The sequence below is a fragment of the Neopsephotus bourkii genome, unplaced genomic scaffold (assembly GCF_033783945.1).
Source record: "Neopsephotus bourkii isolate Nb327-2 ecotype Australia unplaced genomic scaffold, CSIRO-AGI_Nbou_v1 NB_1476, whole genome shotgun sequence".
NCBI lineage: Eukaryota > Metazoa > Chordata > Aves > Psittaciformes > Psittacidae > Neopsephotus > Neopsephotus bourkii.
The window spans coordinates 125,123-153,067 of record NW_026901952.1 but is presented as its reverse complement, the minus strand read 5'-3'; the positions used below and the strand labels follow the sequence as shown (position 1 = coordinate 153,067).

Genomic DNA, 27,945 nt, shown 5'->3' with positions numbered 1-27,945 from the left:
ATATAGATTCAGGAGGCTTGACTTACCAGAAAGGAGGCAGAAAGGCAGTTTTGTCTGACAGATGTTTTTTATGTTAAATGGGAAGCTGTTTGCTGTTTGTCTTTGATTTCGAGCCAGCACTGTAATGGAGTTTGTCTGAAACAGGTATCAGGTGTACTAAGTCTATGCGTTGTATTTTTACAGTCCTGGCTTCTGTAGCCCTCTAACAGTGCTCAGTTACTCTTCTCTTGTAAATTAAAATGGACATGATGGATTAGGTCTGCCAGGAGTCATCTATTTTATATGAAATGTGTTTTTTCTGTCTTTTGAACTTACTGGATCGTAACAGACATAGAGGTGAGCAAAGGCAGATTTGTAAGTTTTATTGGAAAACCGCTTCAGTAGCATACATGCTGAGGGGATTTGTTTGTTTGTTCTGTTATTCCGTTGCAGAATACAACATATTACAAAATACAACATGTTACAGAGTACAACATGATGGGTCTCAGCACAGGGCAAATTTGCTGAGTCAGCCTTTTAATACATCCTTTTGACTGAGGCTTTTAACTGGATCTTTTATGTGACAGTTGAACAATATCTCTTACAAGCATGTAACAAAGGTGAAATGTAACAGTGATGGGTTTTGACCCAGCTTAGTAGTTGTAATTGCATGATGGGAACAGCCGTGTGGCAACTGGGTGCAACAGAAAAGGGCCCCTTAAGAAGCGTGTTTAAGTAGATGTTTTGAAGGTCTATGGAAGAAGTTTTGAAACTTCTAATTGAACTTAGTTGCAAGGTCTTTATATCTTTCCCTGTTCCCTCTATTTGCTAGAAGCTGTCTTTGTGCACCCTGTTTTGGTAGCTGTAATAGCTGTAGTTAAGGGAGCCCTATCTCCAGTGAAGGTGTTCAGATCTTTTTACTTTTTCAGTTTTCTTGTTTTTCCAGTTTCCTGAAGAGCAGTTCATCTGGTATGTTAGGCCAGCACCACTGCACACAGCTATACAGAATATAATATTAATATTATAACTTTGCTTGGCAAAGTGGTAAGGTGAGCCTGAGGCACAGGAATAGTCTGTTGAAGCAACATTAACCTCCTGGATTCTGGTTTGCCAGAGCAATTACCATGTAGCTTTCTAACAGGGTCTTTTGTATTAACAGCTTTCCTGCCTGTGCTCTGCCTGAGCTTCTGTGAATCCTCATTTATTAAAAAGGTGAGAAGACTTATTCCCACTCCACTTCCACAAACATACTAACCCCTTATGTTTTGGTTACATGATACAAAGGAATTTGATAATAAAATGAAAATCTTAACTGCATTGCAGAGTTGAAAATGGACTCTAATGTGTTTTTACAGTTCAGTGCTAGTTCAGTTATAATGGAGTAATCAACCACTATCCTGCCTACCAAGTGAGACACGGCAGGTTTTCCACAGAAGCCTGTCAGTGCCGTGGGTAAATTCATCAAGATGCTCCTGCTCTCTGCGGTCTTTTCTCTGTCACTGTCAGGTCTGGGACATTGACCTAAGGCAGTGCAGAGTGGTGCTGCCACTGTTCAAATCCCTGCTTCTGTTCATGTTTGGTTCTGTTTGTTTGGTTGTGTATGTGTGTATGAGGGCTCTGCTTGGTTTTGTTTGTTTGGATTTTTTTAATGAATATACGTTTGTCAGCACAGCTGCTTTGGGGAACTATTTTCGTGCCAGTGCAGAGAAGATGGGAGGCGAGTACTTAATGCAGAGGCATTCTCTTGCACTTACTATTTCTACTTTTTGTGAAGAACTGTTTCAGCATGATTGCTTCATTTTTGGGCTAGAAAATCACATTATCCTTCTCAATTGGCAGATAGATTATGATAGTAACTATGTTGATGTGTATGCTAAACCTGACTCTTCATCATGGTAGGAAGCAATGAAAGTAAACTTTGAGTTTCAGGAAGGGCAGTGTCTGTTTGTGAAGAGTTCATAATAAAATAAGAACCTCAATGATGTTCCCAAGTTACATTTGTGTCTTTAAGCTAAATAGCTGTCTTTAGTTTCCTACACTAAGTTTTGTATTACTCTACCTACTTGAGGCTATAATTTCAGCGAATTGACTGGAGAAAAAGACATTAAATCTTTCTACCCTATGAATTTTTAAAGACATTTTAAGTGCATATTTTTGGTTGAATCTAATATTCACATGGATATTGACTGTTTGGTATGCATTATAGAAAAGGAGGGAAACATGTTTCTGTAGCCCCTACAGAGGTGCCAGGTGTTTGTTCATAATGCTGAAAGGATTTTTTGTCAGGATTCTAAATTCTGAAGACAGAGCAAATGAGAGTTCAAATTTTTTTAAATGTAAGTTTGTTTATTTGCTTTGGTTTAGTTGGTTGATAGACCCTTATATAACAGTAAACACCAGAAATATTTATCAAGTAATTTCTAAACTTAAGGAAGTAAGGGACTATCCAGGTGAGGCCTGAAAATAAAGAAGATTTTAGCTTTGTAATCATGTTTCATGAACCAAATAGACAATACAAGAAAGTCAGAGATACCGTAAATGCGGAAGCAGGGTTGTTTGCTGTCCTTCCCAAGGTAAAATGAAACTGACAGATATGAAAGCTGTAAGGCAGCCTTGAAGATCATGGTGAGAAGCTTAAATCTAGGAAGGTGTATAGGAAAAAAGTCTCAGAAGAGCTTTGAAAGGTACATGACAGAGCAATTAGAAGGGCAAAAACAAAAAAGAATTTTATGGACCAGGGGGGGTTTTAGAATAAGGAGCTTGGATTTTATGTCTGCTATTTAAGGAGAGAAAAAAAAAACCACAGCAAATCAACAAAACACAGACCTTTAGAAAAATAAATGTGTTTACTGGATAGTAAATAGTTAGGGAGTTGAGAAGTGAATTGTTCATAGTAAATCCTGAATTTGTTGATAGTAAAATATCTAAAATAGGGAGTTTTATTGACCAGAGGTTTTATATATATATATATTTTTTTTATGTATATTTAGTCCTGTGGAGAAGGACTTGGGGGTGCTGGTTGATGAGAAAATGAACATGAGCTGGCTTCAGTGTGCACTCGCAGCCCAGAAAGCCAACCATTGCATCAAAAGGAGTGTGACCAGCAGGTCGAAGGAGGTGATCCTGCCCCTCTACTCTGCTCTTGGAGTATTGTGTGCAGTTCTGGTGTCCTCAACATAAAAAGGACATGGATCTGTTGGAAGAAGTCCAGAGGAGGGCCACGAGGATGATCAGGGGACTGGAGCACCTCCCGTACGAAGACAGGCTGAGAAAGTTGGGGCTGTTCAGCCTGCAGAAGAGAAGGCTGCGTGGAGACCTCATAGCAGCCTTCCAGTATCTGAAGGGGGCTATAAGAATGCTGGGGAGAGACACTTCATTAGGGACTGTAGTGAGATGACAAGGGGTAACGGGTTAAAACTTAAACAGGGGAAGTTTAGATTGGATATAAGGAGGAAATTCTTTCCTGTTAGCGTGGTGAGGCACTGGAATGGATTGCCCGGGGAGGCTGTGAATGCTCCATCCCTGTCAGTGTTCAAGGGCAGGTTGGACGAAGCCTTGGGTAAGATGGTTTAGTGTGAGGTGTCCCTGCCCATGGCAGGGGGTTGGAACTAGATGATCTTAAGGTCCTTTCCAACCCTAAGTATTCTATGATTCTATGAATATATATATATATAATTTCAGGTGACATAATTGTTTAAGCAATTTTTGTTACAATTTCTGCCAAAACGAGAGATTGCCAAACTCCATAAGTGCTTAGTGAGGTTGGTGCTCGTTATTTAAATGCTCATGCCAGCCCAAAGTTCTACAGAGCTTCAAGCAGGGATAAGTCAGACACTTGCCTTGCATTAGCCAGAATTCATCTGCTTGAAAATGTTTCAAGTGGAACATTTCAGTGAATCTAATTTTTCAAATACTTATACTTACATAAATACATTTATGTCAATGTGTGTGTATATGCATGTAAGGCATGCTAAGGCACATCAAAAACAGCAAGGTGCTTGGTGACAGCCAGCACGGCTTCACTAAGGGGAAATCCTGTGACCAGTTTGGTGGCCTTCTATGATGGGGCTACGGAACTGATGGACAGGGGTAGAGCAGTTAATGTCATCTACCTGGACTTGTGCAAAGTGTTTGACACTGTCCCACATGACATCCTTGTCTCTAAATTGGAGAGACATCAATTTGATAGGTGGACCAGTTTGATAGGTGGATAAAGAACTGGATGGATGGACGCATGCAGTGAGTTGTGGTCAATGGCTCCATGTCCAGCTGGAGACCAGTAACGAGTGGTGTCCCTCAGGGATCAGTGTTGGGACCGATCTTGTTCAACATCTCTGTTGGTGACATGGACGATGGGATTGAGTGCGCCCTCAGCAAGTTTGACGATGACACCAAGCTGTGTGGTTGGGCTGATACGCTGAAGGGAAGGAATGCCATCCAGAGGGACCTTGACACACTTGTGAGGTGGGCTGATGCCAACCTTACGAAGTTGAACCATGCCAAGTGCAAGGTCCTACACCTGGGTTGGAGCAATCCCAGGCACAGCTACAGGGTGGGCAGAGAAGAGATTCAGAGCAGCCCTGCGGAGAAGGACTTGGGGGCATTGGCTGATGAGTAAATGAACATGAGCCAGCTTCAGTGTGCGCTTGCAGCCCAGAAAGCCAACCATACCTGGGCTACATCAAAAGTAGCATGACCAGCAGGTCGAAGGAGGTGATCCTGCCCCCTCTACTCTGCTCTTGTGGTACCAGGGGCTAGGATACCTCCTGCTTCTTTGTGTCACTCTGGGCACTTACGTGGTCACTGGTCCAGGTCAAGGAGTTGAGTGTTCAATATGCCACTGGTAATGGAAGTCAGAGTGGAGAGAAATCTTTTAATTAGGAAAGATAATTAGGGACTGACCACAAAGAGACATCTTGGAAGAGCTGAAGAGTAAAAGAATTGGGCAGCTGATGAATTGGGTTGCTGAATGTTTGAAGAGACAAGATCATGCCTGTGGAGTGGGGACTGGAGCCGGAAAGGAGAGTGTATGAAGGAGAAGATATAAACCCAAGAGCATTTAGGAGTAAGGAGAAAATCTAAGTGAGGAAATTAACTATCAGGGATTGGGAAAAATAGGAGAGACTTAGCAGGGGACAGTTAAAAGCTAGATCTTTCTTATGCAGGTGGTAATTTTTGAAAGGATTTCAGTTCACAGCTGCTAAACATGAGGGAATACAAGTTAGCTACCAAGAATGAAGGGACTGGAAGTGAAGTGACTTTATTTACCTTGTGGTTAATAACTGGAGGAGTGCATGACTGAACTGAGGGAATGCAGGACAATGAAGGGAAGTTGAGCAGAACTATCATGACAGGAATTGTGTTTTACAGAATAGCCTTGTTTGTGTTTATAAGCAAGGAACAAATGAACAGCGATGATGATTAGGTGGCTGCAACATGAAAGGAGCATACCAATTGCTACTGTCTCCCCTTTTGTTGTCACACACAAGTCTCTAAAGCGAGTTAACAGGCACTCCCTGGTTCTCCTGTCCTGACCTGATGCTAAGGCTCTGTGGGGTCAGAGGGAATCAAAATGTATGGGTTTTAATAAAATGACAGAAAGTGGAAGTGGCTGTTTGACAGGTTGGTGAATGGCTTCATGGCATGAAATACTGGAGGATGGAAAAAGACATCAAATGTGAACTCCCAACGAGACTGATCAGGTCAAGGATGTGACTTTTAAAGTGGGTTAAGTATTTGAGGAACAGTGAACAGGTGAGAGTAGCTGAAGTGCTATTTTGAAATGACATTATTCTAGACATGTTATCTGTTTTAGATGTTGTGATTGAAGGAAAGAAGTTTGCTTGTGTTTTTTTCAGAGAGTGCTTGATTCTTCAGTATAAGGTTACCTGCAATTGTTTCAAATGAGTTGGATTTTTCTTCTCTCAAGCTAGGTGCATAATCCTCACTTGCATTAATGAGAACAGTTTGCATCAAGAAGAATTTAGCATCCCTTTCAGACTGTCTTTTAAATGATAGTGCATTAGTGCTACTGAATACAGAATTTTCTGGAAGCATTATCCAGCTACTGTATTGAATTTCTGCTTCCAAGTTTAGTCTTCTTGCTACTCTTTTCTCCATGGAAATTTAGACTTTACACCAGTATATTCTGTTCCAGAGTGAAAACAAAACCATGTTGCATTCAAACTGTGTGTAGTCAATTTGCGATATTTATAGGTGTCATTTATTGTGTGGAGGACTGTGCAGAGTGCTGCTCTAACTGTAGAGATGATACTGAAACAAACGCAAACAAGCTAAATGCTCAATGGACTTCAATTAGTTGCATTTCAATTATAGTGCTAATTAAACAGAACCAACCCAGAAGGCCTTACCTCATACATTTGGAACTAGTGATCAGCTAAATGTGCATATTGTGTGTGGAGTGAAACTGCTCCTCAGAAAGAGGTGCACTCTATGCTGAAGAATATGTGATACATACATACTTAATAGATAATTGCTTTTATGTTGTATTTTTCACTCCACAGCTGTCAAAACTAGGAAGAAACATTCATGTGTGGCAATTGTCAGACCTGCTGCAATGACTGTTAAGAAATAGAGTATTGTAATTACGCAGACATACTATGAGGGAGAAACCTTGTAAAATAACTACAGTGCTAACTTCTTCCATTCTGTGTAGCAGTTTCAGAAGTCAAAGGTGAGGAGGGCAAGAGAATTGCATCTTGTCCAAAAATAATCCTTTTATACCAGATGATCTAGTAAATCTTAGTAAATGATTAGTCACTTAAAAGGTAGACTCCTCAGTGAATCCTGAGTGCATGTTGATGATTCTTTTACTACATTTTCATAAAAGTAAACAAATGGAATAGAGTGGCCATAGGGTCATTAGACCCACAGTCAGCAAACTGACCACCCTAATGGTTGCTGCTAGATAATTCTGAAATTACCTTGGGAAGAATCTGTCAGTGCAGATGCATTTAGCTACAAGCAGTATGCATCATGAGTGCTTTAGAGGTATAAATGCAGTAATTGATCAGAATGCACTGAGATTGAGTGGAAGCCCAACTTCCTTTTGTTTGAATTGTAGTACACACTGAGGTGTCCGCTGAGACCGTGTCCTCTTGGGCTAAGAAATGTGGATTAAGAGATTTCTTTTCCCATCCGCATGCCATGCCAACCCCCTCCTTAAGTGTAGAGGATAAAAAAGAGATAAGCATAAGATTGAGGGAAAGGGAACATCACTTTTCTAGGTGAGGAACTGGGTCAGGGAAAGCAAGAATGAACAGTCAGCTGCCAAACGGAAAAAGAAGAGAGACTGCGTCCAGCTGGCACCTTTCTCTTGCTGGATCACAGGGTACTCTCTTCTTTTCCTGGCAGTGCAAAATTGGCATACCTGAGATTTTCCTTTGTTTTCTTTGAAGCCTGACTTTGGGACAAGTCAATGGGAAAATACACTTCAGCTTCAACAAAGTTCTTTGGATCCTGCTACTATGTTAGGTCACTTACATGTATTTGAAAACAGTGGAAGTGCATGGAGACAGTTGTTCAAGTCTTTCTGGAAATTTTGTGATGTAATGTTTTCATTCAGTTAGTAAAATAAGGCTATTTGAGAAGAATTATTACATTTAGTCTTAGCTAGCCCTCCACAATAAAGAAATGCCCTCAGAGTTTACCAAGACATTGAAACAAGCAGTGCCAGTACTTAGAGGTTAGTTAAGAGTTGATTCTGAATTAAATGTGTAATCCCGTAACACTCCGTGCAGAGATTGGAATGGGAGTCAACTTGGGTTAAAGTAAAATAATTTTTTTCACCAGAATTTGGTTTAACTTTTTTCTTGTGTCTTTTTGTGTGTGTGTGTGTGTGTGTGTTGCAATTATTTTTTAAATTATAAATAATCTTTGTTCTGAAAATATCTGCATGTATCTCCTATGTTTCTGTGCACATCTGAAACTATGAATTCTGCTATTGTTTTCAGTCAGGATCTGTCTCTTTCCACCATATTACTGTATGGAGTAACATAAACAGTTATTGAAGGAGGAAGAAAAAATTCCTGTGCAGCATCTGGGTATATGACCACATGTATCTGGGTATAGATTTTGATTGTCCTGCACCATTATGTTTGGGATGCATCTATAGTATCATGTGGTTTGTCTGATGGCTAGTCTGCCAGGAATGGACAAGAATGTTGAGTGGGGAAAGCAAATAAAGACTTTTAATTTCTGAATGCCTGTTTATAGTCATCTGGGAACTATTTGGCAACATAGGGGTATAGTAGAGGAAATGCAGTATATTGAGGCCATAGTTAATATGGCATTTATTTTAGGAAAGGAAAACATAGAACTTTATTCTTAACTAATTCTGAGACTCATCCCTGTGTTGGTGAACCTGTGATACATGTGACGGAATTGGACAAAGATCAGATAAGATTCTAAACAGATTATACAATGTAATCTAAAAGTTGGTAAGGGTAATGATGCAAAGTACAGAAGCTTTTATCACCCTCCCGTTGGTGAAAGCATAACTTGGTAAAACATTTTTAAACGTACTGTGTCAGCTGCAGGAGTTCTTGAACTGAAGCTGCTTTTTTAATCATGTATGAAATATGAGGTAAGTCATTATACAGTACCTATGTTCCTGGGTATAAAACACTGTTGATCAAAACTGTTGTGGATATGCTGTTCCATGCTGCAGTCTTGTCTTTCTGGCTTCCTGCCCACTGGAGAGGGGAAGCAGTTCGTCCCAGCGTGGAAGTGTTATATGCTGTGTCTGAGAGAGCAGCCGTCTGCCACCAGAGAGCAGTGCAGCCCGCTGCCGGTCTGTGAGGGGCGATAAACGGAAACATATGTGGGGAACAAAGCGGATGAGTAGGGGAAAACACACAGAGAAGCACTAAGCGTAGCGACAGAACTGAATTGTAAAGATGAGGCAGAGAGGATTCTCTCAAGGAGGAAAATAATGAAGAATGGAGGCAATGCAAGGAGGGCATGAAAAGAGGAAGGGAAACCCAAAAATACAGACTACTAGAAAGCGAATTGGAGAACAGGAAAAAAACAAACAAACAAACAACAAAACAGAAAGGAAAGGCTGGAAAATGGACATGGAGAATGAAAGTAAAAAGTCTTATGAAGAGATTGTGTAATTCCCTTTTCCTCCTGTGCCAGGGGAGAGTTCCTGATGGTGGTCATGGAGGAAGAACAGGGACCCAGAAAGTCCTACTGCTTTTTAGTATGATAGAGCAGTAGACAGGTGTTTATCTTGGTTCTTGTTCTTTAATGCACTTTCTGTATTGTCATTTGGATGAATTATCCCTGTGTCTGCATACTGATGTTAATCTGTAATTAACAAGAATAAAAAAAAAAAAAAAATACCACAAAGTGATTTTCAAAATGTTGGTCTCGGAGAGCATTGTTTCCCATGGTAATGTTTTTTCGTTTGTTTTTTTTCCCAGTAGAATTGTGCCACAGCTTGCATAGTATTTATTCCTGTGTCTCAAAGTTGTTTTTTTCTTTTAACTCACTAGGCACTTTAGTAATACGTTGTATTAAGATGATCAGGTAAATTTCGGCTGCAGAGTATGGTATTTCCTACATCTAGCTCCAAAAGTACATCATAATCTGGCGTTATGAAGTGTGGGGCTGTCATGGTTTTAGGGGATAAAAGGAAGGGGAAGGGAGGTTGTCTGTTCTTATAGTGGGTGCAGCATGTCCACAAAGCCAGCTTGTTAAGGATTTTCCCAGATTATTAGTTGAATACTGAATGTTTTTTTCTCCCCTTCCTCCTGTAGCATCTCCCCAAAATCTTTGTAAAATGTCAGTGTGTTATATAAAATCTGCAGCTTTCTAACGGTGCTTTTGGGCTTACTGTGACCTTTTGAAATTGTTACAACCCCCATCCCCATAAATCCCCCAACTTTCCTAATTGCACATGGGAATAGGAATCCAATTTATTGTTATCCAGGTGTCATTTCGTTTACTTAGCTTTATAGTGTTGTGTATAGTAGTTAGCATGCAGAAAGCTGGAAAGATGCCTAACTCCAAAATGAACTCTCTGTAGCTGTCTCCCTCCCACTTACACTCTCCTTTAGTACCGCCCCTTCCATGCACCCTTTAGCCAGCAGCAAGACAGCTGTGTTTGATCATAAACCACTTAAACTCCAGGCTCACTGGCAGGGGAAACTTTAGCGTGAAGTGCAGCATTGGTTCATCTCAAATAGAGGAGCTTTTCTCTCTTTTCTGTTCTCCCTCCTTGAAGGCTGTAGCAGCACTTTCTTTTTAATTTCTCTGTGAATTTGCATGAAGCTCATCAAATTTTTCTGTGTACATTCGTGGCATTGGGAGATGCTCTTAAACAGAGCTGTGGAAAACAGCAGCACAGAACAAACAGCAGAGATGAAGCACACCTTGGAGATGGACTAAGACAGCCTTGGGATCCTGGCAAGCAGTTCCTTCCCTGCATTATCTGAACACAGTATTAGCAAGTCTCTTGCAGCAATGGATTGTCTGTGAAGTCAAAATCAGTTTGGCTCTTTTAGTAGGTTTTGCATTGTTAATTTAAACTGTCAGTGTGGAGTAAAAATGGCTGTATAGAGCAAAATGTGTCAGACGTAAAAATTTGGAAAAGAAAGTATTGAATCAGTTGAGCAAAGCTTTGAAGCATTAAAATCTGCAGAAGTCATCGAGCCCTAAGAAGTCTAATCATGAATTCTGGAGTTGCTATGAAATATGGAAATGACTCCCCTGCAGAGCTGAGTGAGGTAAGCAGTTTCAGTGCCCTTCTTTATGCTTTAGAAATAAATGCTTCCCTTTGGGGCTTTTCAGTATGCAAGCAATGCAATTAAAAGTTAATAGAATGTGTATTTTGCTGTAACTTGCTTTGCTGGTCAGGAAATGACTGAACTTTTTTTGCTGCTTTACTCTGAATAGATGGTGAAATCCAAATTATTGTAACCACGTAGAGACATTTTTCCTGTTACCCTGCAGTAGAGCTTGCCTTGCCTCTGAAGAGCTGTCTTTATACACAACATTAATTTTGCAGTAGGTGAAATACAGAGATCTCAGCTGAGATTAAGCAGATGGTGACTAATTTAGGAGGAGAGTGGGGAGAATGGAAGATGACAAATATTTATTGGTAAGACAACAGTGTAGTCAGTTGTGTTTGCTTGTATTTAGCCATGGTGATGACGTGTCTTTAGGTTAGATGAATTAAGTTACTTTTCTTCTTTGCCTAAGAGAAAACAAGCCATGTGAAACTTTATGCTTTTCCACTGGTAGTAAGCTGTTATTTCTTACAGTTGTGGGTATGTCTGCTTTTTGTATAACAACTCTGTGTGTGTTGTGTTTTTAATAAATCTGAAATTATAGCCATATTGATGTTATGCAAATGCTTAATAAACATTTTAGAAATGGCATATTTTGTCAGTTACCGAAATGTCTTAGGTATGTCATCCTTTACAGGCTTTACTGAGAACTGCTGTTTTACTTATGCTGCAAAATCCAAAGCATTTGATTAAGGTCACTTCGTAGAAAATTGGATATGCAGCCTGTATTGTCCTACTTTAACTGAAATGCTTCTCTTTCCCTTTTGCCAATGTCTCTGATACACCTTTTAGTGTAATATATTGTTTGTTTATGTGTGTAAATATTACATAGGATATGCTTGGCAGAATGAGAGAGTTGACATTTTCTGGCATTCATTGTACAGAGAAAGGAGACACTGGGTTATAGAATGGAAAATAAATCAGTAGGCTAGCTAGGGCAATCAAGTGTAGGGGGAGGCAGAGTATATGTGTAAGACCTAAGCAAGTACAGTATGCTGCTGTGCAAGAGGAACAGCACATTTGTGACTGGGCAGTTCTTGTGAAAGACATTTCATGTGTTCCTCCTTTAAGTACAAAAGAGTTCAATTTAATTAACTCTGTGTTACTTTTAAAATGCGCATATGTGTTTAGCAGTGCAGCATAAATGGGAGTCATAAACTTAGCATAAAAGCTCAGGTTACTTTTGCTAGGAGTTTGCCCCAGCCTTTCTGGCTACAGTTGTATTGATAGCCTGCTGATTACTGCTTTCTGTCCCCTCAACATTTAATTTCCAAGACGCTGCAGGATCACATAAAACATGGAGTGACACAAAGACTTGATGCTTGGGTTGTTACCTGAAGCAAAGTAGCACTGCTACCTTGAAATACTACCTATGAGAGTTTACTTCACACATCCACAAAGACTTCTGTTGTAAGAAACACCTTTTTCTTCTGACGTTTTAACATGGGAAATGCTAAAAAAAATGTGTAACTATGCTCTGTGCAGCATTTTTGTTGTGGGGGTTTTGTTTGTTGTTTTCCAACAAATTTACTATTTAATTCATATTTGTCCTCTGGCACTGCGGGTGAGTTAGAAATAGGGCCCTTTCTGACTGCAGACATACTAGGGAAGATCTTGCACTCCTTTCTCTACTGATCATCATTGCTTTGCTACTTATAGCGTAATAAATATATATATAATAAGTAGCATAATAAAATACATTGCATAGCTACTAATCATCATTGCTTTGCTGCTAGTCTTCACCTTTGGGATTTTTGCTGCTTGTATGAGTGTGCTTTTAGACTGAATCATGCCAAGGGCCAGATCAGCTTCAGCTTGACTGGTCTTAGATAAAAATGTGTGTTTTTAATGAAATATGGATACCTTACAGCATCATCATATTCCACCTCCGATGGAGGAAAAAATGTGTAAGTACTGAGACAGTTGCTCACCTCTAACCATTATTCAGTTACTCAGCCAGCTCCCTGTGGTTTGTATGCTCATATTAAGCCTTTTCCTGTTGTTGACGGATGCTGTTTTGCTTGCTGTAGCTGAAGATGGAAAATCCTGGCTAAAGGCTCTACCTGTGGTTTGTGTATCTGTGTTTCCTATCTGTATGTCATGCTCTCCCCCTTTTCCTTCCTTTCTGGCTGTATCTTTTGTATAATGTGTTTTGGTTTTGATTAGTGGAAGACAGTAGCGTTGTGTCCCTTTAAACATGGAAAAACTGGCTACAGTAAGAATTGATTAAATGATTGCTCTCTTTGCGTGTTTTCAACTGCACTTCTATCTCTACACTCAGCTCAAATTTTCACATTACAGTGGGTTGCTACCAGTATATATGTCTGAATGGCAAATATATGATAACAGACCAATAAAGACTATGATTCAGGTGGTGCACAGGGGGTTTCGGTGTAGGTGCTTGACCTTTTTATCTCAGTACATGGAGATTTTGGGATGAAACTACTGTTATTTGAAATAATCGAGAAAAACTACAAAGCCCTGAAGATATGGTAAATTCTTGAATGAATGCTTTAGACAGTGTAAAAAATGAAATTATTTGAACTCATTCCATTTGTATTTAAACTTTCTACTGGAGATTTACATACCTTTTTGGGCAATGGGCCAAAATTAAGGAATTTTTTTTTTCAAGACATAGTGTGATTGTAGAAACTTGTGTTTGGTTGATGTTTGCTGTCCTTGAACTCTTGCCCCAGTAAATGGAGATCTTGATGGTCTTATTTACTCACCTGCCACCATCCAAAGGTAATGAAGAAAGCAAAAAAAACCCCAACTCTCTGATTTCTGTCATAGGTCGGTCAGACATCTACAGAACTTATGCTCTATGGTTTCTTAGCTCCAGAGTTCAAGCTCTTGTTTATTGATACGTACATTGGTATGCTACTGCATTTCTTCTGCATTTTCTCCCCCTCAACCTTTTCTTTCTTCTGTCCAAAGAAAGAAAGATAAACCAATATGCTGTTTGCATAGTAGATACAGTGTGTTATAACTGCATAGAGATATAGTAGTGTTATTTTTACATAGCAATGTTTCTTTGGTGGTGCTGTTAGATTTGAGAGGTTTTAAACATGTTTCATTAAGAGAGGCAAATTTAGAAACTCTAGAATTTGCAGATGGCTGTTGCTATACTCCATGAGAATGTACGACAGCCTTTGATACTCTTGTAAGTAAGTAACAGCATCCAACCAAGCTTTGTCTGTCCTACTGTTACGGGTTTTGACAGGGTTTTCACCTGTAAAAATTACGGCTTAACATAATTCATGGAGTTTGCTTTTTAGGGATTAAGCAAGGAAGGATGTAATTTGTATGCAATACATGCCACCCAAATTAGGTAAGTACTGTTTGGATCCCTTCAATGTTTTAGTCATACAATACTGTGAACATTTAATGTAATCACAAGGTGTATTTTTAAAGCCAACATTGTGAATATTACTGGCAAAATCTTGGAGCAGATTTTCCTGGAAGGCATGCTAAGGCACATGAAAAACAGCAGGGTGCTTGGTGACAGCCAGCAGGGCTTCACTAAGGGAAAATCCTGCCTGACCAATTTGGTGGCCTTCTATGATGGGGCTATGGAACTGATGGACAGGGGTAGAGCAGTTGATGTCATCTACCTGGACTTGTGCAAAGAGTTCAACACTGTCCCACACGACATTCTTGTCTCTAAAGTGGAGAGACATCAATTTGATAGGTGGACCACTTGGTATATAAAGAGCTGGCTGGATGGCCGCATGCAAAGAGTTGTGGTCAATGGCTCAATGTTCAGCTGGAGACCAGTAACGAGTGGTGTCTCTCAGGGATCAGTGTTGGGACCGATCTTGTTCAACATCTCTGTTGGTGACATGGACAGTGGGATTGAGTGTGCCCTCAGCAAGTTTGACAATGACACCAAGCTGTGTGCTTGGGTTGATACGCTGGAGGGAAGGAATGCCATCCAGAGGGACCTTGACACGCTTATGAGGTGGGCTGATGCCAACCTTATGAAGTTTAACCATGCCAAGTGCAAGGTCCTACACCTGGGTTGGAGCAATCCCAGGCACAGGTTGAGCAGAGAAGAGATTCAGAGCAGTCCTGCGGAGAAGGACTTGGGGGTGTTGATCTTTGAGAAAATGAACATGAGCTGGCTTCAGTGTGCGCTCACAGCCCAGAAAGCCAACCGTATCCTGGTCTGCATCAAAGGAGTGTAACCAGGAGGTTGAAGGAAGTGATCCTGCCCCTCTACCCCGCTCTTGGGGGACCTCAGTTGGAGTATTTTGTGCAGTTCTGGTGTCCTCAACGTAAAAAGGACATGGATCTTTTGGAACAAGTCCAGAGGAGGGCCATGAGAATGATCAGGGCACTGGAGCACCTCCCGTATGAAGATAGGCTGAGAAAGTTGGGGCTGTTCAGGCTGGAGAAGAGAAGGCTGCGTGGAGACCTCACAGTAGCCTTCCAGTATCTGAAGAGGGCCTACAGGGATGCTGGGGAGGGACTCTTCATCAGGGACTGTAGTGACATGACAAGGGGTAGTGGGTTGAAACTTAAACAGAGGAAGTTTAGATTGAATATAAGGAGGAAGTTCTTTCCTGTTAGGGTGGTGAGGCACTGGAATGAGTTGGCCAGGGTGGTTGTGAATGCTCCATCCCTGGCAGTGTTCAAGACCAGGTTGGATGAAGGCTTGTGTAGCATGGTTTAATGTGAGGTGTCCCTGCCCATGGCAGAGGGTTTGGAACTAGATGATCTTAAGGTCCTTTCCAACCCTAACTACTCCATGATCCTATTCTATGATTCTGTGATTCTAGAAACAGAAATATTCTGATTATTCTATGATTCTACTGAAAACACATACAGGTAAGCAGTTTGGCGCATAGAAACTGCAATTACAGACTGATTGTTCATAGCTAAAAATCAAACGTTTCATCAGAATTTATATGCTTTGTACGTACTCAGGGTCTCTGCAGAAAGAGGTGTTCATCTTGAGATGTAATCTACTTCCAAATTCAATGACACTACTTGGCTTTAATGTCCAGCATTTTGTGGAGGTATCACTACATACTAGGTTTGTTCTTGTATGTTCCCCTGGCCATTCGCTGCTGAGATGGTGCATTGAGTTAGGGAGACCTGTGGTCTGACCTGTTGGCCTGAATGTGGTCAGCAGTTATGGCCTTGCTTAATTCTGGGACAGTTTAATAGCGTAGGAGCATGAAGAAAATACAAGTACTGACGTTAATGGTATTTTTCTCAGTTGACTACTTAAGAGCTAAATGATTCTTTTTTGTACAGCAAAATTAGAGGATACTACAGTGCTTTAAATGCATAATTTAAACTTTCTGCTTTATTCTTTAGGCTTGGAAGTCAAGTGTTTAGAATGTGAATGTTGTGGCTTGCAGCATTAGGAACAGCTGCATATTCATTACGCCTTTACATTGACTGGCATAAACAGATGGGCTATTTGTCTTGGAAAAAGTAGTAACTTACTCATTTGTTTATTTTAACAATGCAGTATTTAAAATACTGGGAAGGGAAGATAGGATTTGAGGTTTGTATTTGTGTAGGAAGCAGAATAGGTAGTTCATAAGAAGCAAATTCCTTTATATAATATGAGATGTGAAGAAGTAAAGAACGAGCCAAGTTTCAAATGCTTAAATAGTGACTTTTTTATAATATTATGATAGAACAATATTGCAGTTTGAAATTTGTGTTCCACTGCTGCTATACTTAGAAATTACGATTTGAGGAAAAAATCATGTAGAAGAAAGAAAGATAAAGGGCTACGTGGCTTGAAGTTGTGTATCTGAGGTGAGTGACAAAGTCTGAGGAGAGCTGTGGGGTGAGGTGGGTAACCAGCAGAAGAACAGGAAATTGGGCCAAGCCTCATTATAAGGGGAAAGTTCAGCAGTTTCAATCCCTACCCTGAGGTATTTTTCCATGTGTGCCTGAGTTCTTTTAGAACAAGCATCAGCTTGTGCTTATGCTGTACATACATATGAGGAAATAACACTGACGGAATGAGAAACAGGTTTTGTGTGTTTTCACAGCTAGGTTCAAATCTCAAATGCTTGTTTCATCTTTCTGGGTTTGGTAGTCTTCTCATTAAGAAAGTCAGAGAGTAAATGTCACCCCGGTATTGAATCTGCTTTCTGAATGGTTTCTGGCTGTGCAATAAGCATGTCAGTATACTTCCAGTACTACTACTGAGCAGGTAAATACCATTTCATACTACAGTTCCATCTCTGCTTCTGGACATAGCTGTTTGTCAAAGTTGTATGCAACTTGTAACATTGATGAGTGTACTGCATCTTACCACAAGAGAGGGTATATATTTTTCCCAGCCAGAAGACATTTTGGGAAGTGTGATAAATCCTTATTGTTAAGCCTTTAAAATATGGCTACCTTGCAGTAAAACAAACTGGAATGTGGTTATCGAATACAAAGCATGGCATATTTTAAAACTATTTTAACCTTAAAAAGGCTGCATAACTGATTTCTTTGCCAACAGTAGACAAAACAAAAAGGTGAACAGTGTTTGTGAACTGCTAAAGCCTTAGAAAAGTGAGCACATTCTCTTAGAAAGGAGAAGAAATGGATTGTAGTTGTGAACCAGGTAAAACTTAATTTGGTGGCAGCAATAACACTTGTAACCTTGTAAGAGTGTTCTCAGCTTTGTTGCTTCACAGATTATCAGGTAGAGTTTGTAAATCAGTACTGTATTGTAGCCTTACAGAGTTGGGACAGTACGTGTGAAATATAACTGCAGAATTTAAGGAGTCCAGTGGGAAACTTCAGTGGACATGCTCCTGGATAGTGACCATACGCTTGCTTTATTTCACAGATCCACTGTGAAATATCCACAGATTATTTATCTATTTGAAAAATCTAATTTATTTTTATACTTTTTTTTTAAATTTTACATTAAATTGTATAGATGAAAGCATCCTTTGAAATGGGAAATTCAGCTTTTCTGGAGTCATTTAGACATCTACAGTTTTTTAATAGACAGGTTTGATGATATGTTTTCAGTGAGCTGAGCTGGTGATTTTAGGAACATGGGTCAGAACATGAATGTGAATGCATAGTCATGCAGAGGAGGCTTTGGCATGATCAACCTGTGTGGTTTATAGTGTGACCGATGCAGGGTATTTTCAGTGTAAAAAAACCACCATAGTGACTTCAAAGAATTTTTTTATCTATTTACTTTTGTGAGCTGCTTATCAGGCTCAGAGTGTGTTCCAGGCTTGGATGTTAGTAAATTGGAGCACTATAAAAAGATCAGTCAGAATGCCCAGACACTGTCAGCACAGATAATGTTCTTCTGCAGCCTCCCAATTAAAAAAAAAAAAAAACAAACAAAAAACAAAAGACGTAGATTATGTAATGTATCTGCCTGATATTTTAATATTCCTTGTTCCTAAAAAAACATGTTTGAAAATGCCTTATGGGCTAAAAAATCCGCTAGGACAAATGTATGCTGTGAAAGTAACATAAATGATGTTTTTGAAAAGGAAATGTGTTCTGGTGCTTCTGTGTTTCTTTCCATACGTTTAAGTTCTGTTATGACATTGTATAATATTTCTGAGTGCAGGTGTTACTTGTACTGGGAATTCCTGCTTCCTTGAAAGCATGGAAGAGCCCATTTGAGCTTTTCTGTGGCATGTAGTAATAATATATCAACTTACATACTCTGTAAGGAAATGTGATTATCTCTGAATTCAAAGATTTACTGTGATGAAATGATGGAGGTTTGGTGTGGAGATCTCGTGCTGCTAAAGACAGTGTTTTCCCACTGGTGGTAGCCTGCATTAGTCAGTCCCATTTAAGAACTTGACATATAAATTAATTTTCTGCATGTATGATTTGTATTTTTTATTTGCACTTTACAAAGGCAATCCCAAGCACAAATACAGGTTGGGCAGAAAACGGTTTGAGAGCAGCCGTGAGGAAGAAGGACTTGGGGGCGTTAGTTGCCGGCTCACCATGCGCTGGCAGTGTATACTTGCACCCAGAAAGCCAACTGTGTGCTGAGCTGCATCAAAAGGATCGTGAAGGTCAAAGGTGATCTCTCCTCTGTTCTCGTGAGACCCCACCTGTAGTCCCTGGGTCCAGCTCTGAAGCCCCAGCATAAGAAGGATGTGGAGCTGCTTGTGTGAGTCCAGATGAGACCATGAAGATGCTCAGAGGGCTGAAGCACCTCTCCTATTAAGACAGGCTGAGAGATTTGGGCTTGTTCAGCCTGGAGAAGAGAAGGCTTTGGGAAAAGATTGTAACAGTCTTCTGGTACCTAAAGGGGGCGAACAAGAAATTTGGAGAAGGACTTTTTACAAGGAATGTAGTCACAGAACAAAGGGGAATGGCTTTAAACTGACAAAGGAGAGATCTAGATTAGATGTTACGAAGAAATTCTTTACTATGAAGGTAGTGAGACATTGGGACAGACTACCCAGAGAAGCTGTAGCTGCCCCATCCCTAACAGTGTTTAAGGACAGATTGGATGGAACTTGAGCAATCTGGTCAAGTGGAAGTGTCCCTGCCTGTAGAAGGGCAGGTTGGAACTAAGTGATATTTAAGGACCTGTCCAACCCAAAACATTCTATATTCTATGATATTTTTAAGATTTAAGTTGCTACCATCTCTAACAAGGCTCTTTAGAAAAGACAGGCCCGGCAGGTGGGGAGGGTGAGTTGCCCTTTATGTTAGGGATAGGCTGGAGAGTATGGAACACTGGGGACAGGTGATCAGTTAACTGAGAGTTTGTGGGTCAGGGTTAAAGCGAAAACAGCAACAGGAGACATTACTGTGGGGATCTGTTACAGACCGCCTGATCAAGGAGAATCTGCAGATGAAGCAGTCTATAGGCAGATAGGAAAAGCTTCACGCTCACAGGCACTTGTTCTCATGGGTGACTTCAGCCACACTGACATCTGTTGGAGGGATGGTATGGCCCGGCACAAGCAATCCAGGAAGTTCCTCGATTGTGTGGAAGACAACTTCCTTCCGCAAGTAATAAAGGAGCAGACAAGGAGAGGTGCCATGCGTGACCTCGTGCTCACCAACACAGAAGGTCTTGTTGGAAATGTGGCACTGCAGGGCAGCCTTGGATGCAGCGACCACGAGATGGTTGAATTTGAGATCCTTAGGACAGTGAGAAGAGCGTGCAGCAAGCTCACTGCCCTAGACTTCAAAAGAGCAGACTTTGGCCTCTTCAGGAACCTGCTTAGTAAGGTTCCATGGGATATAGCCCTAGAGGGCAGGGGGGCTCAAGACTCTTGGTTGGTCTTCAAGGATCACCTGCTACAAGCTCAGGAGTGTTGCATCCCAACTAGGAGGAAGTGCAGCAGGAGGGCCAGGAGACCTCCTTGGGTGGATAAGGAGCTCCTGAGGAACCTTACAAGGAAAAAAAAAGAGACTTATAAAAAGTGGAAGCAAGGACAGGCGTCCTAGGAAGAATACAGGGATGTTGTCTGAGAAACTAGGGACCAGGTTAGGAAAGCTAAGGCCCAGTTAGAGTTAAGCTTGGACAGTGATGTGAAAGATAACAGGAAGGGATTCTGTAGTTCCATTGCAGATAAAAGACAGACTAGGGACAACGTGGGCCCACTCTGGAAGCTATCAGAACTGACTACCCTGGATTTGGAGAAGGCTGAGGTTCTTAATGACTTCTTTGCATCAGTCTTCACTGGCAAAGGCTCTGACCGCACCACCAAAGTCTTGGAAGGCAAATGCAGGGACTGTGAGAGTTAAGACCTTAGGCCCACTGAAGGAGAGGATCAGGTACGAGACAGTCTTAAAAACCTGAACGTACACAAGTCCGTGGGACCTGATGAAATCCATCCGTGGGTCCTGAAGGAGCTGGCAAATGAAGTTGCTAAGCCACTGGTCATCATATTTGAAAAATCATGGCAGTCAGGTGAAGTTCCTGATGACTGGAAAAAGGGAAATATAACCCCCATTTTCAAGAAGGGGAAAATGGATGACCCAGGGAATTACAGACCAGTCAGTCTCACCTCTGTGCCTGGCAAAATCTTGGAGCAGATTCTCCTGGAAGGCATGCTAAAGCACATGAAAAACAACAAGGTGCTTGGTGACAGCCAGCATGGCTTCACTAAGGGGAAATCCTGCCTGACCAATTTGGTGGCCTTCTATGATGGGGCTGTGGAACTGATGGACAGGGGTAGAGCAGTTGATGTCATCTACCTGGCCTTGTGCAAAGAGTTCGACACTGTCCCACACGACATCTTTGTCTCTAAAGTGGAGAGACATCAATTTGATAGGTGGACCACTTGGTGTATAAAGAGCTGGCTGGATGGCCGCATGCAAAGAGTTGTGGTCAATGGCTCAATGTCCAGCTGGAGACCGGTAACGAGTGGTGTCCCTCAGGGATCAGTGTTGGGACCGATCTTGTTCAACATCTCTGTTGGTGACATGGACAGTGGGATTGAGTGCACCCTCTGCAAGTTTGACAATGACACCAAGCTGTGTGCTTGGGTTGGTACGCTGGAGGAAAGGAATGCCGTCCAGAGGGACCTTGACACGCTTGTGAGGTGGGCTGATGCCAACCTCATGAAGTTTAACCATGCCAAGTGCAAGGTCCTACACCTGGGTTGGAGCAATCCCAGGCACAGGTTGAGCAGAGAAGAGATTCAGAGCAGCCCTGCGGAGAAGGACTTGGGGGTGTTGATCTTTGAGAAAATGAACATGAGGCAGCTTCAGTGTGCGCTCACAGCCCAGAAAGGCAGAAAGTACCCTGGGCTGCATCAAAAGGAGTGTGATCAGCAGGTCAAAGGAGGTGATTCTGCCCCTCTACTCTGCTCTCGGGAGACCTCATTGGAGTATTATGTGCAGTTCTGGTGTCCTCAACATAAAAAGTACATGGATCTGTTGGAACAAGTCCAGAGGAGGGCCACGAGGATGATCAGGGGACTGGAGCACCTCCTGTATGAAGATAGGCTGAAAAAATTGGGGCTCTTCAGCCTGGAGAAGGCTGCATGGAGATCTTGTAGCAGCCTTCCAGTATCTGAAGGGGGCCTACAGGGATGCTGGGGAGGGCTCTTCATTAGGGACTGTAGTGACAGGACAAGGGGTAGAGGGTTAAAACTAAAACAGGGGAAGTTTAGTTTGGATATAAGGAGGAAGTTCTTTACTGTAAGGGTGGTGAGGCACTGGAATGGGTTGGCCAGGGTGGTTGTGAATGCTCCATCCCTGGCAGTGTTCAAGGGCAGGTTGGATGAAGGCTTGTGTAGCATGGTTTAGTGTGAGGTGTCCCTGCCCATGGCATAGGGTTTGGAACTAGATGATCTTAAGGTCCTTTCCAACCTTAACTATTCCATGTTTCTATTCTATGATTCTGTGATTCTAGAAACAGAAATATCCCTGGAAATTCTGGAAATTGGCTTATATATTGCAAGTCTGTTGTAGTCGTTATACATGACAATTTGCTACTGAAATTAAAATACTGACATAAATGTTTTCAGATTGTGAAATTTAAATTAATAAGTAGTTTTTCAGTATGCTTAGGTGTACTCCACTTATGTATAAAGTTTTGTCCTAGGTTGTAAAGTTGACTAGAGTGGTGGGGTTTTTTTGTTTGTTTTTTTTAAGTGGAATCTTTGGAAAGCATGTAATTGGTATCTGAATTCTAGGGAAAAAGTATAATTCAGTTTTATTTCATCTCAGTTTTTCAGTATTGTTATTTGTGATGACAATTTTTTTTTGTTGGGCAAGATGTTAAACCAGCTTCTTGGTTGAAGAGGGGCCTTGGTGGTATAATAGACAGGGCACCAGAGCTATATGGGACTTGGCCTGTGCTGACTCTGAGGATTATTAATTTCTTAAGAGATAGGTTAAGCTGTGGTGGGAACCCTAAAAATAACTTGAAAGATACTTACAATCTGGCATTACAGATAAATTGTGTGAGCTGGAAGCAATCATGGTAACAGGTAAGTTTCCACAGTGGACTTCTCCATTTCATGGTCTGAAATTCTTTTTGGAGTGCTGCTCCACTGCTGTTGAACTGCTGCCTTGATATGCACATTGGAAAAGCTACTTCTCTCAGTGCAAGTCCTGCATTATACAAAACATTTTAAACCAATATGTAAGTAAATATTTAGCTTTAGGAGGTGAACCTGAAATTGAAGCAGAAAAACTTGTGGTGATTGAATTTGTGTTTTTAAATGTAACTTTCAGATGTTTCTTTCTGCAATATTCAAATGCCTCTGTTTCAAAGTGAAATATTTCTAAAATGCAGGTAAAAATGTAATCGGTGTGCATGAGTGAGAAATTACTATCATTACTTATTATCTTAAGATCCTTTTACTTTGTAGTGGGATTGGACATCATTGCTTGTTTGTGCTTGTGTATTTGCACTGTTCTCAGCTAAGCAAGAAGGTGGTGTAAAGAACAGCTAATTATGAAATGACTGTTACTGTAATTCTAAACATAATTTTTGCTATTAAGGTATGGAACATTGAACAAAATAAGGTGGAAATAGTTTACTGTTAAAACACTAGGTTTTTCTTCGTGTATTAAATAGATATAGTAATTAGGAAATTCCAGCGTTTTTGTTGGCCTTGGCTTTGTAATAAAGCTTTAAGAAAGATTTTGTATTGCAATGCAACGACAGCGTTAATACTTTTTAGGTGGAAAAGATACTGACATCTATTAAGGTTGCTTCCTGACATAAACACCTGTTACATTATGCCTTTGCAAGCCTTTTAATCATGGAAATTGCTGTCTTTCATATGCTGAATTTCTTGGGAAAATTATCAGACAAAATGTTACATTCGTTTCCACAAATGAAGCTAGTGAAACAGACAAAACTTCCTCATGTTAAAAATACAGGAACATCTGATGATACTTTCTGCTGCCACATAGCTTTGCAGCAGAAATTGGAATTTACCAGGTTATTAGCATTTATGTGTTTTTCTATTAGCTGATCTCGTTAAGCTGTTGAGGGAAGGAGGTAAAAATGTTGCAAGTGCTCAGTGCTAATTTGTCTGTAATCCTGCAGCTAAAGCTTCCTCAGTGAGGATTTCAATAGGTTTGCTTTATCTCAGAGATTACTGGCAGTCTTCCACAGTTGTTCCTTGGATTTTTGAGTTAGGATACAGTCATTATGACAAGGGTGAAGATGTCTGGACTCAGACAGTTCCCAGCCTTGTCAGTTTCTGAAGATCACGCTTACTGATTAAAAGTTGTAAAGGACAAGAGCGCTAGACTTGAGAAGAAACACAAGGGAGATAGAGCCTTGCTGACAGGTACAAAAGAGGCTGAAGGTTTGCTGGGAGAACCCGGGGCTTGAAGCGAAGAGGTGACACAGAAGGACATGGTCACAGAGGTCACTGGGAGCAGTTGTTTGGCAGGAAGCTAGGTGTGTTAAAGGTGCCTGTGTTGGGAGATGAGGACGGGTACCTGTGAGTTTGAGAGAGGGCAGCTGAGAAAGGAAATGGGGGTGGGCCATGGAACAGCAAGCTGGGCATAAAGGGGGATGGAAAAGAAGCCCAGAAAGGAGAGACTAGGCATGAATAGATGTGTGTATAGGAAATATATGCAAGCTTCCCATCTGTGCAGAGATAAAGCACGCAGTTGTTGTAATACATTAATGCAAAGGCTTTGAATTATGTTTGTATTAACATTGTAAATCCCGCATGTCTAAGTTTCAGATTCTGGGCTTTATTACTGGTTGCAGTATTACTGGTTGCATTCTAAATTTTGGAAATGCTGGATTTTATTGCAGATTATGAGGATATATCACAAAGTAGAACTCTGCATCAGGCTTATGGCCATCTGCTGATAACGGAAATGGGATAACTGTTTTAAAAATTTATACATTTTAAAGTGTGTGGATATTTCAGTGTTTGCTAGAATCATAACAGCACCTCTGGTTTCTGATATGCCAGAGCAACTTTTGGAAATGTTTCTAAGAGACTAAATTAATTTTGTTGCAGTTGTGGATTTACAATTGTCAACACACAACTATGATAGATGGCTCCAATGGCAGAGAAATATAGAATCACTACTGTGCTGTGTGATAAATTCAAAATTATTTGACAACTTCGTAGCTTTGTGAACCATGCTTGCAGAAATTTGGGTGAAGCTGGTGTTCCCACAAAACAGCACAGGTGCCTGTCTTGCACTGTCTATCTTTGCAGACTGTAAACCCAAATATATCATTTACTTGCAATGACATTATCTGTCCATGTTATCTGACCTTCATCTACAAGAAGCTGAGATAATCCTACCCCAAATTTTTCTCATTTGCTATTAAGAATTGCCCTTCAGGGGGCTGAATGCATCCTATTTGATAATCTTTTGCACTTTGCATCCTATTTAATTTGCACAGGTTGCTTACTCTTAACCTGTTGACATATATTAAGTAGTGGAATCTAGCCTATTAACGGTAGTTGGGGTTGGTACTATCATTCTTCAAGTGGCATGACAACTATGTCATCCTTCCTTGGTCTGCTACTTCTTTCAAGTGTAGTTGAGATGGGTTTTGCAGCCACTTATACAAACCAAAGTGGTCATCTGCAGACTAGACGGGGTACCTACCTAAGAATGGTGTGCTGAGGACTGTCCTTTTCTGTTGCTAAACCTGCATGAAATAAGTTCATTTTTCTCCCCTTTCATCTCTTTTTACATTTTGCTTGCACAGCATAATTTTTGCAAGTTACTGATGCTGCTGCTATTTGCTTTACTGACCTAAGAGGGTTTTTTTATGTGAACTCATTTGCAGACATACTTGATTCTTATTTAAACTCATGGTGGTCTAAGAGTTCTCTGTTCATAGCTTCTTCTTTCTTTACATGTCTGGTAATTGATTCCTCTAGGAACAAATGATCCTCTCACGATGCTTAGTATACCAGTGTTCTGCCAGGTGAAAGGTCTGCCCATGCTAAGTAATCATGTAGTTTCTTTCAGTGAAATCAGTAAATAAATTAAATCTTTGAGGGAAAATTTATCTCTGCCTATACCATGATGTGTCAGTTAACTGCTGTGAATTGTACAACTATGGTAGCAATACTGAGGTGACTGCTACAAATGAAGGAAAAAAAATTGTTAAAATATTTACAATTATGCTTTTTTTCTGACTTAAGAGATGCTGCCTTTAGGAATAGATAGAATCTCTCTACTTCTCCTCCTCCACTGGCAGCTATCTTACCTGTTGTGCAAAGTAGAAAAAAGTATATTGATTTATAACAGTCAAGCCATGATGGCATGGAGGTTTGCATTAGTTCAGTTGCTCTATGAGAGATCTCTGCAAAGCACAGAATCTTTTTTTTCTTTTCCTTTATTTTTTTTTTTTTCCCCTCAGGCTTTTTAGAACTTGCAGATTCTGTCTCAAATCCTGCAGGGTTGAATACCTGTGAGCACCCATAATTATCTTTCTTCATGAAACTTCATGCAGTTGAATTTTGATACCTGTCTCTTCCGCAATGGAAATAAGTATGCTAATTGATTTTCATGAAGGGAGATTTTATCCTTTGCTGTAAGAATTTCTTTAACTTTCTATGTTTCTGCATTGTCTGTTATGCTGAATCTCTTTGATTTAACCCGTTTCAAACCTAGTAATTGGTACCAGTGAGATACAGGCAAAAATGTTACATGGTCGTATTCTTCAGTAATGAGATACCATTTTCCATTACAGAATTACAGAATGGTTAAGGCTGGCGGGGACCACTGGGGCTGATCTGGTCCAGACCTCTGCTCAAGCAGGGTCATGTAGAACCAGCTGCCCAGGACCATATCCAGGCGGTTTTTTAGTATGTCCAAGGATGGAGACTCCACTACCTTGGCAGCCTGTCCCAGTCAGTACTCAATCACCATCACAGTGTCTCCTGATGTCCAGAGGAAACCTTCTGTTTTTTAGTGTGTACTGATTTCCTCTGGTCCTGTCACTGAGCACCACTGAAAAAATGCCTGGCTTCACCCTCTTTCCATCTTCCCTTCACGTATTTATATGCATTGATGAGATCTCCCTTGAGCCTTCTCTTCCCCAGGCTGAAGAGTCCCAGCACTCCTGGCATTTCCTCCTAGAAGAGGTGCTCCAGTCTGTTGGTGGCCCTTGGCTGGACTCTCTCCATTGAGTCCATATCTGTCTTGTACTGAGGAGCCCAGAACTGGAGCAAGCACTCCAGGGGTGGCCTCGCCAGTGCTGAGTAGGAACGGAAAGATAATCATCCTCAGTCTGTTGGCAATACTTTGTCTAATGCATCCCAGAATACCAAACACCTTCTTTGCAGGAGGGGCACATTGCTAGCCTATGTTCAACTTGCTGTTCACCAGGACCCACAGAGCCTTTTCTGCCAGTCTGCTTTCTAGCTGGGCAGACACCAGCATATTCTGGTGCCTGGGGCCGTCCCTCTGCCTGAGCTGTAGGACTTTGCACTTCCCCTTGTTGAACTGCATGAGTTTCCTGTGAGCCCCTTTCTCCAGCCTGTCCAGGTCCCTGGGGATGACCACACAACCCTCTTTGGTGTCAGTCCCTCTTCCCAGTTTGGTGTCATCTGCAGACTTGCTGAGGGTGCACTATGCCCACTATTGAGATCATTAATGAAGATATGAAACAGTATTTGTACCCTGTAATGACCTCTAGGGTAACTGCCAATTCCTGTCCTCCAAACAGACTTTGTTCTACTGATAACCATTCTCTAGGTATGGCCATTCAGCTGATTTTCAGTCCACTTCACTATTTGCTTACCCAGCGTGCACATCAGCAGCTTCTCTAAGTGGATTGAAGGCATATGCTGTCAGAGGCATTCCTGAAGTCCAGGTAGAAAATATGCACTGCTATCCTCTCATCTACCATGCCACTGTTGAAGATGATCATGTTAGTCAAGCATAACTTGCTTTAGGTGAAGCTGTGCTGACAACTGCTGCTGATTTTCTTGTCCTTCATATGCTTGGAAATTATTTTAAGGATTAGCTGCTCCATCACTTCTCCAGGAATTGAAGACTAGCCTGTAGTTTCCCAGGTGCTTCTTCTTGCCTTTCTTAAAGATAAGAGTGACATTTGCTTTCCTTCTTTTTTGAGTCCTTCTCCTGGTCTCCATGGTCAATCAAAGGTTTTCAAGAGTGACCAGCCTCACAATGACATCTGCCAGCTCCCTCAGTGCTTGCGGGTACATCCATCAGGTTATGCTCTTACATGTGTCCAGTTTGCTTAAGTTTTTCCTGACCT

The 27,945-nt window shown here is 41.0% G+C and overlaps 1 protein-coding gene across 3 annotated transcripts in view; it reads left to right on the top strand.

Annotated features, from left to right (window-relative positions):
• Positions 1 to 27,945, top strand: part of MCC (MCC regulator of WNT signaling pathway) — a 185,770-nt gene that overhangs the window by 37,919 nt on the left and 119,906 nt on the right. The window contains exon 1 of one of the 3 annotated variants that reach the window (XM_061369137.1): positions 9,920 to 10,730. The exons of 1 other annotated variant lie outside the window; for it this stretch is intronic. In XM_061369137.1, coding sequence (XP_061225121.1) covers positions 10,674 to 10,730 — 57 coding nt within the window. In that variant the 5' untranslated portion in view covers positions 9,920 to 10,673. Of the gene's footprint in view, positions 1 to 9,919; positions 10,731 to 27,945 lie in introns of those variants that run through there. One more of the 3 variants, XM_061369141.1, reaches the window with a different exon arrangement.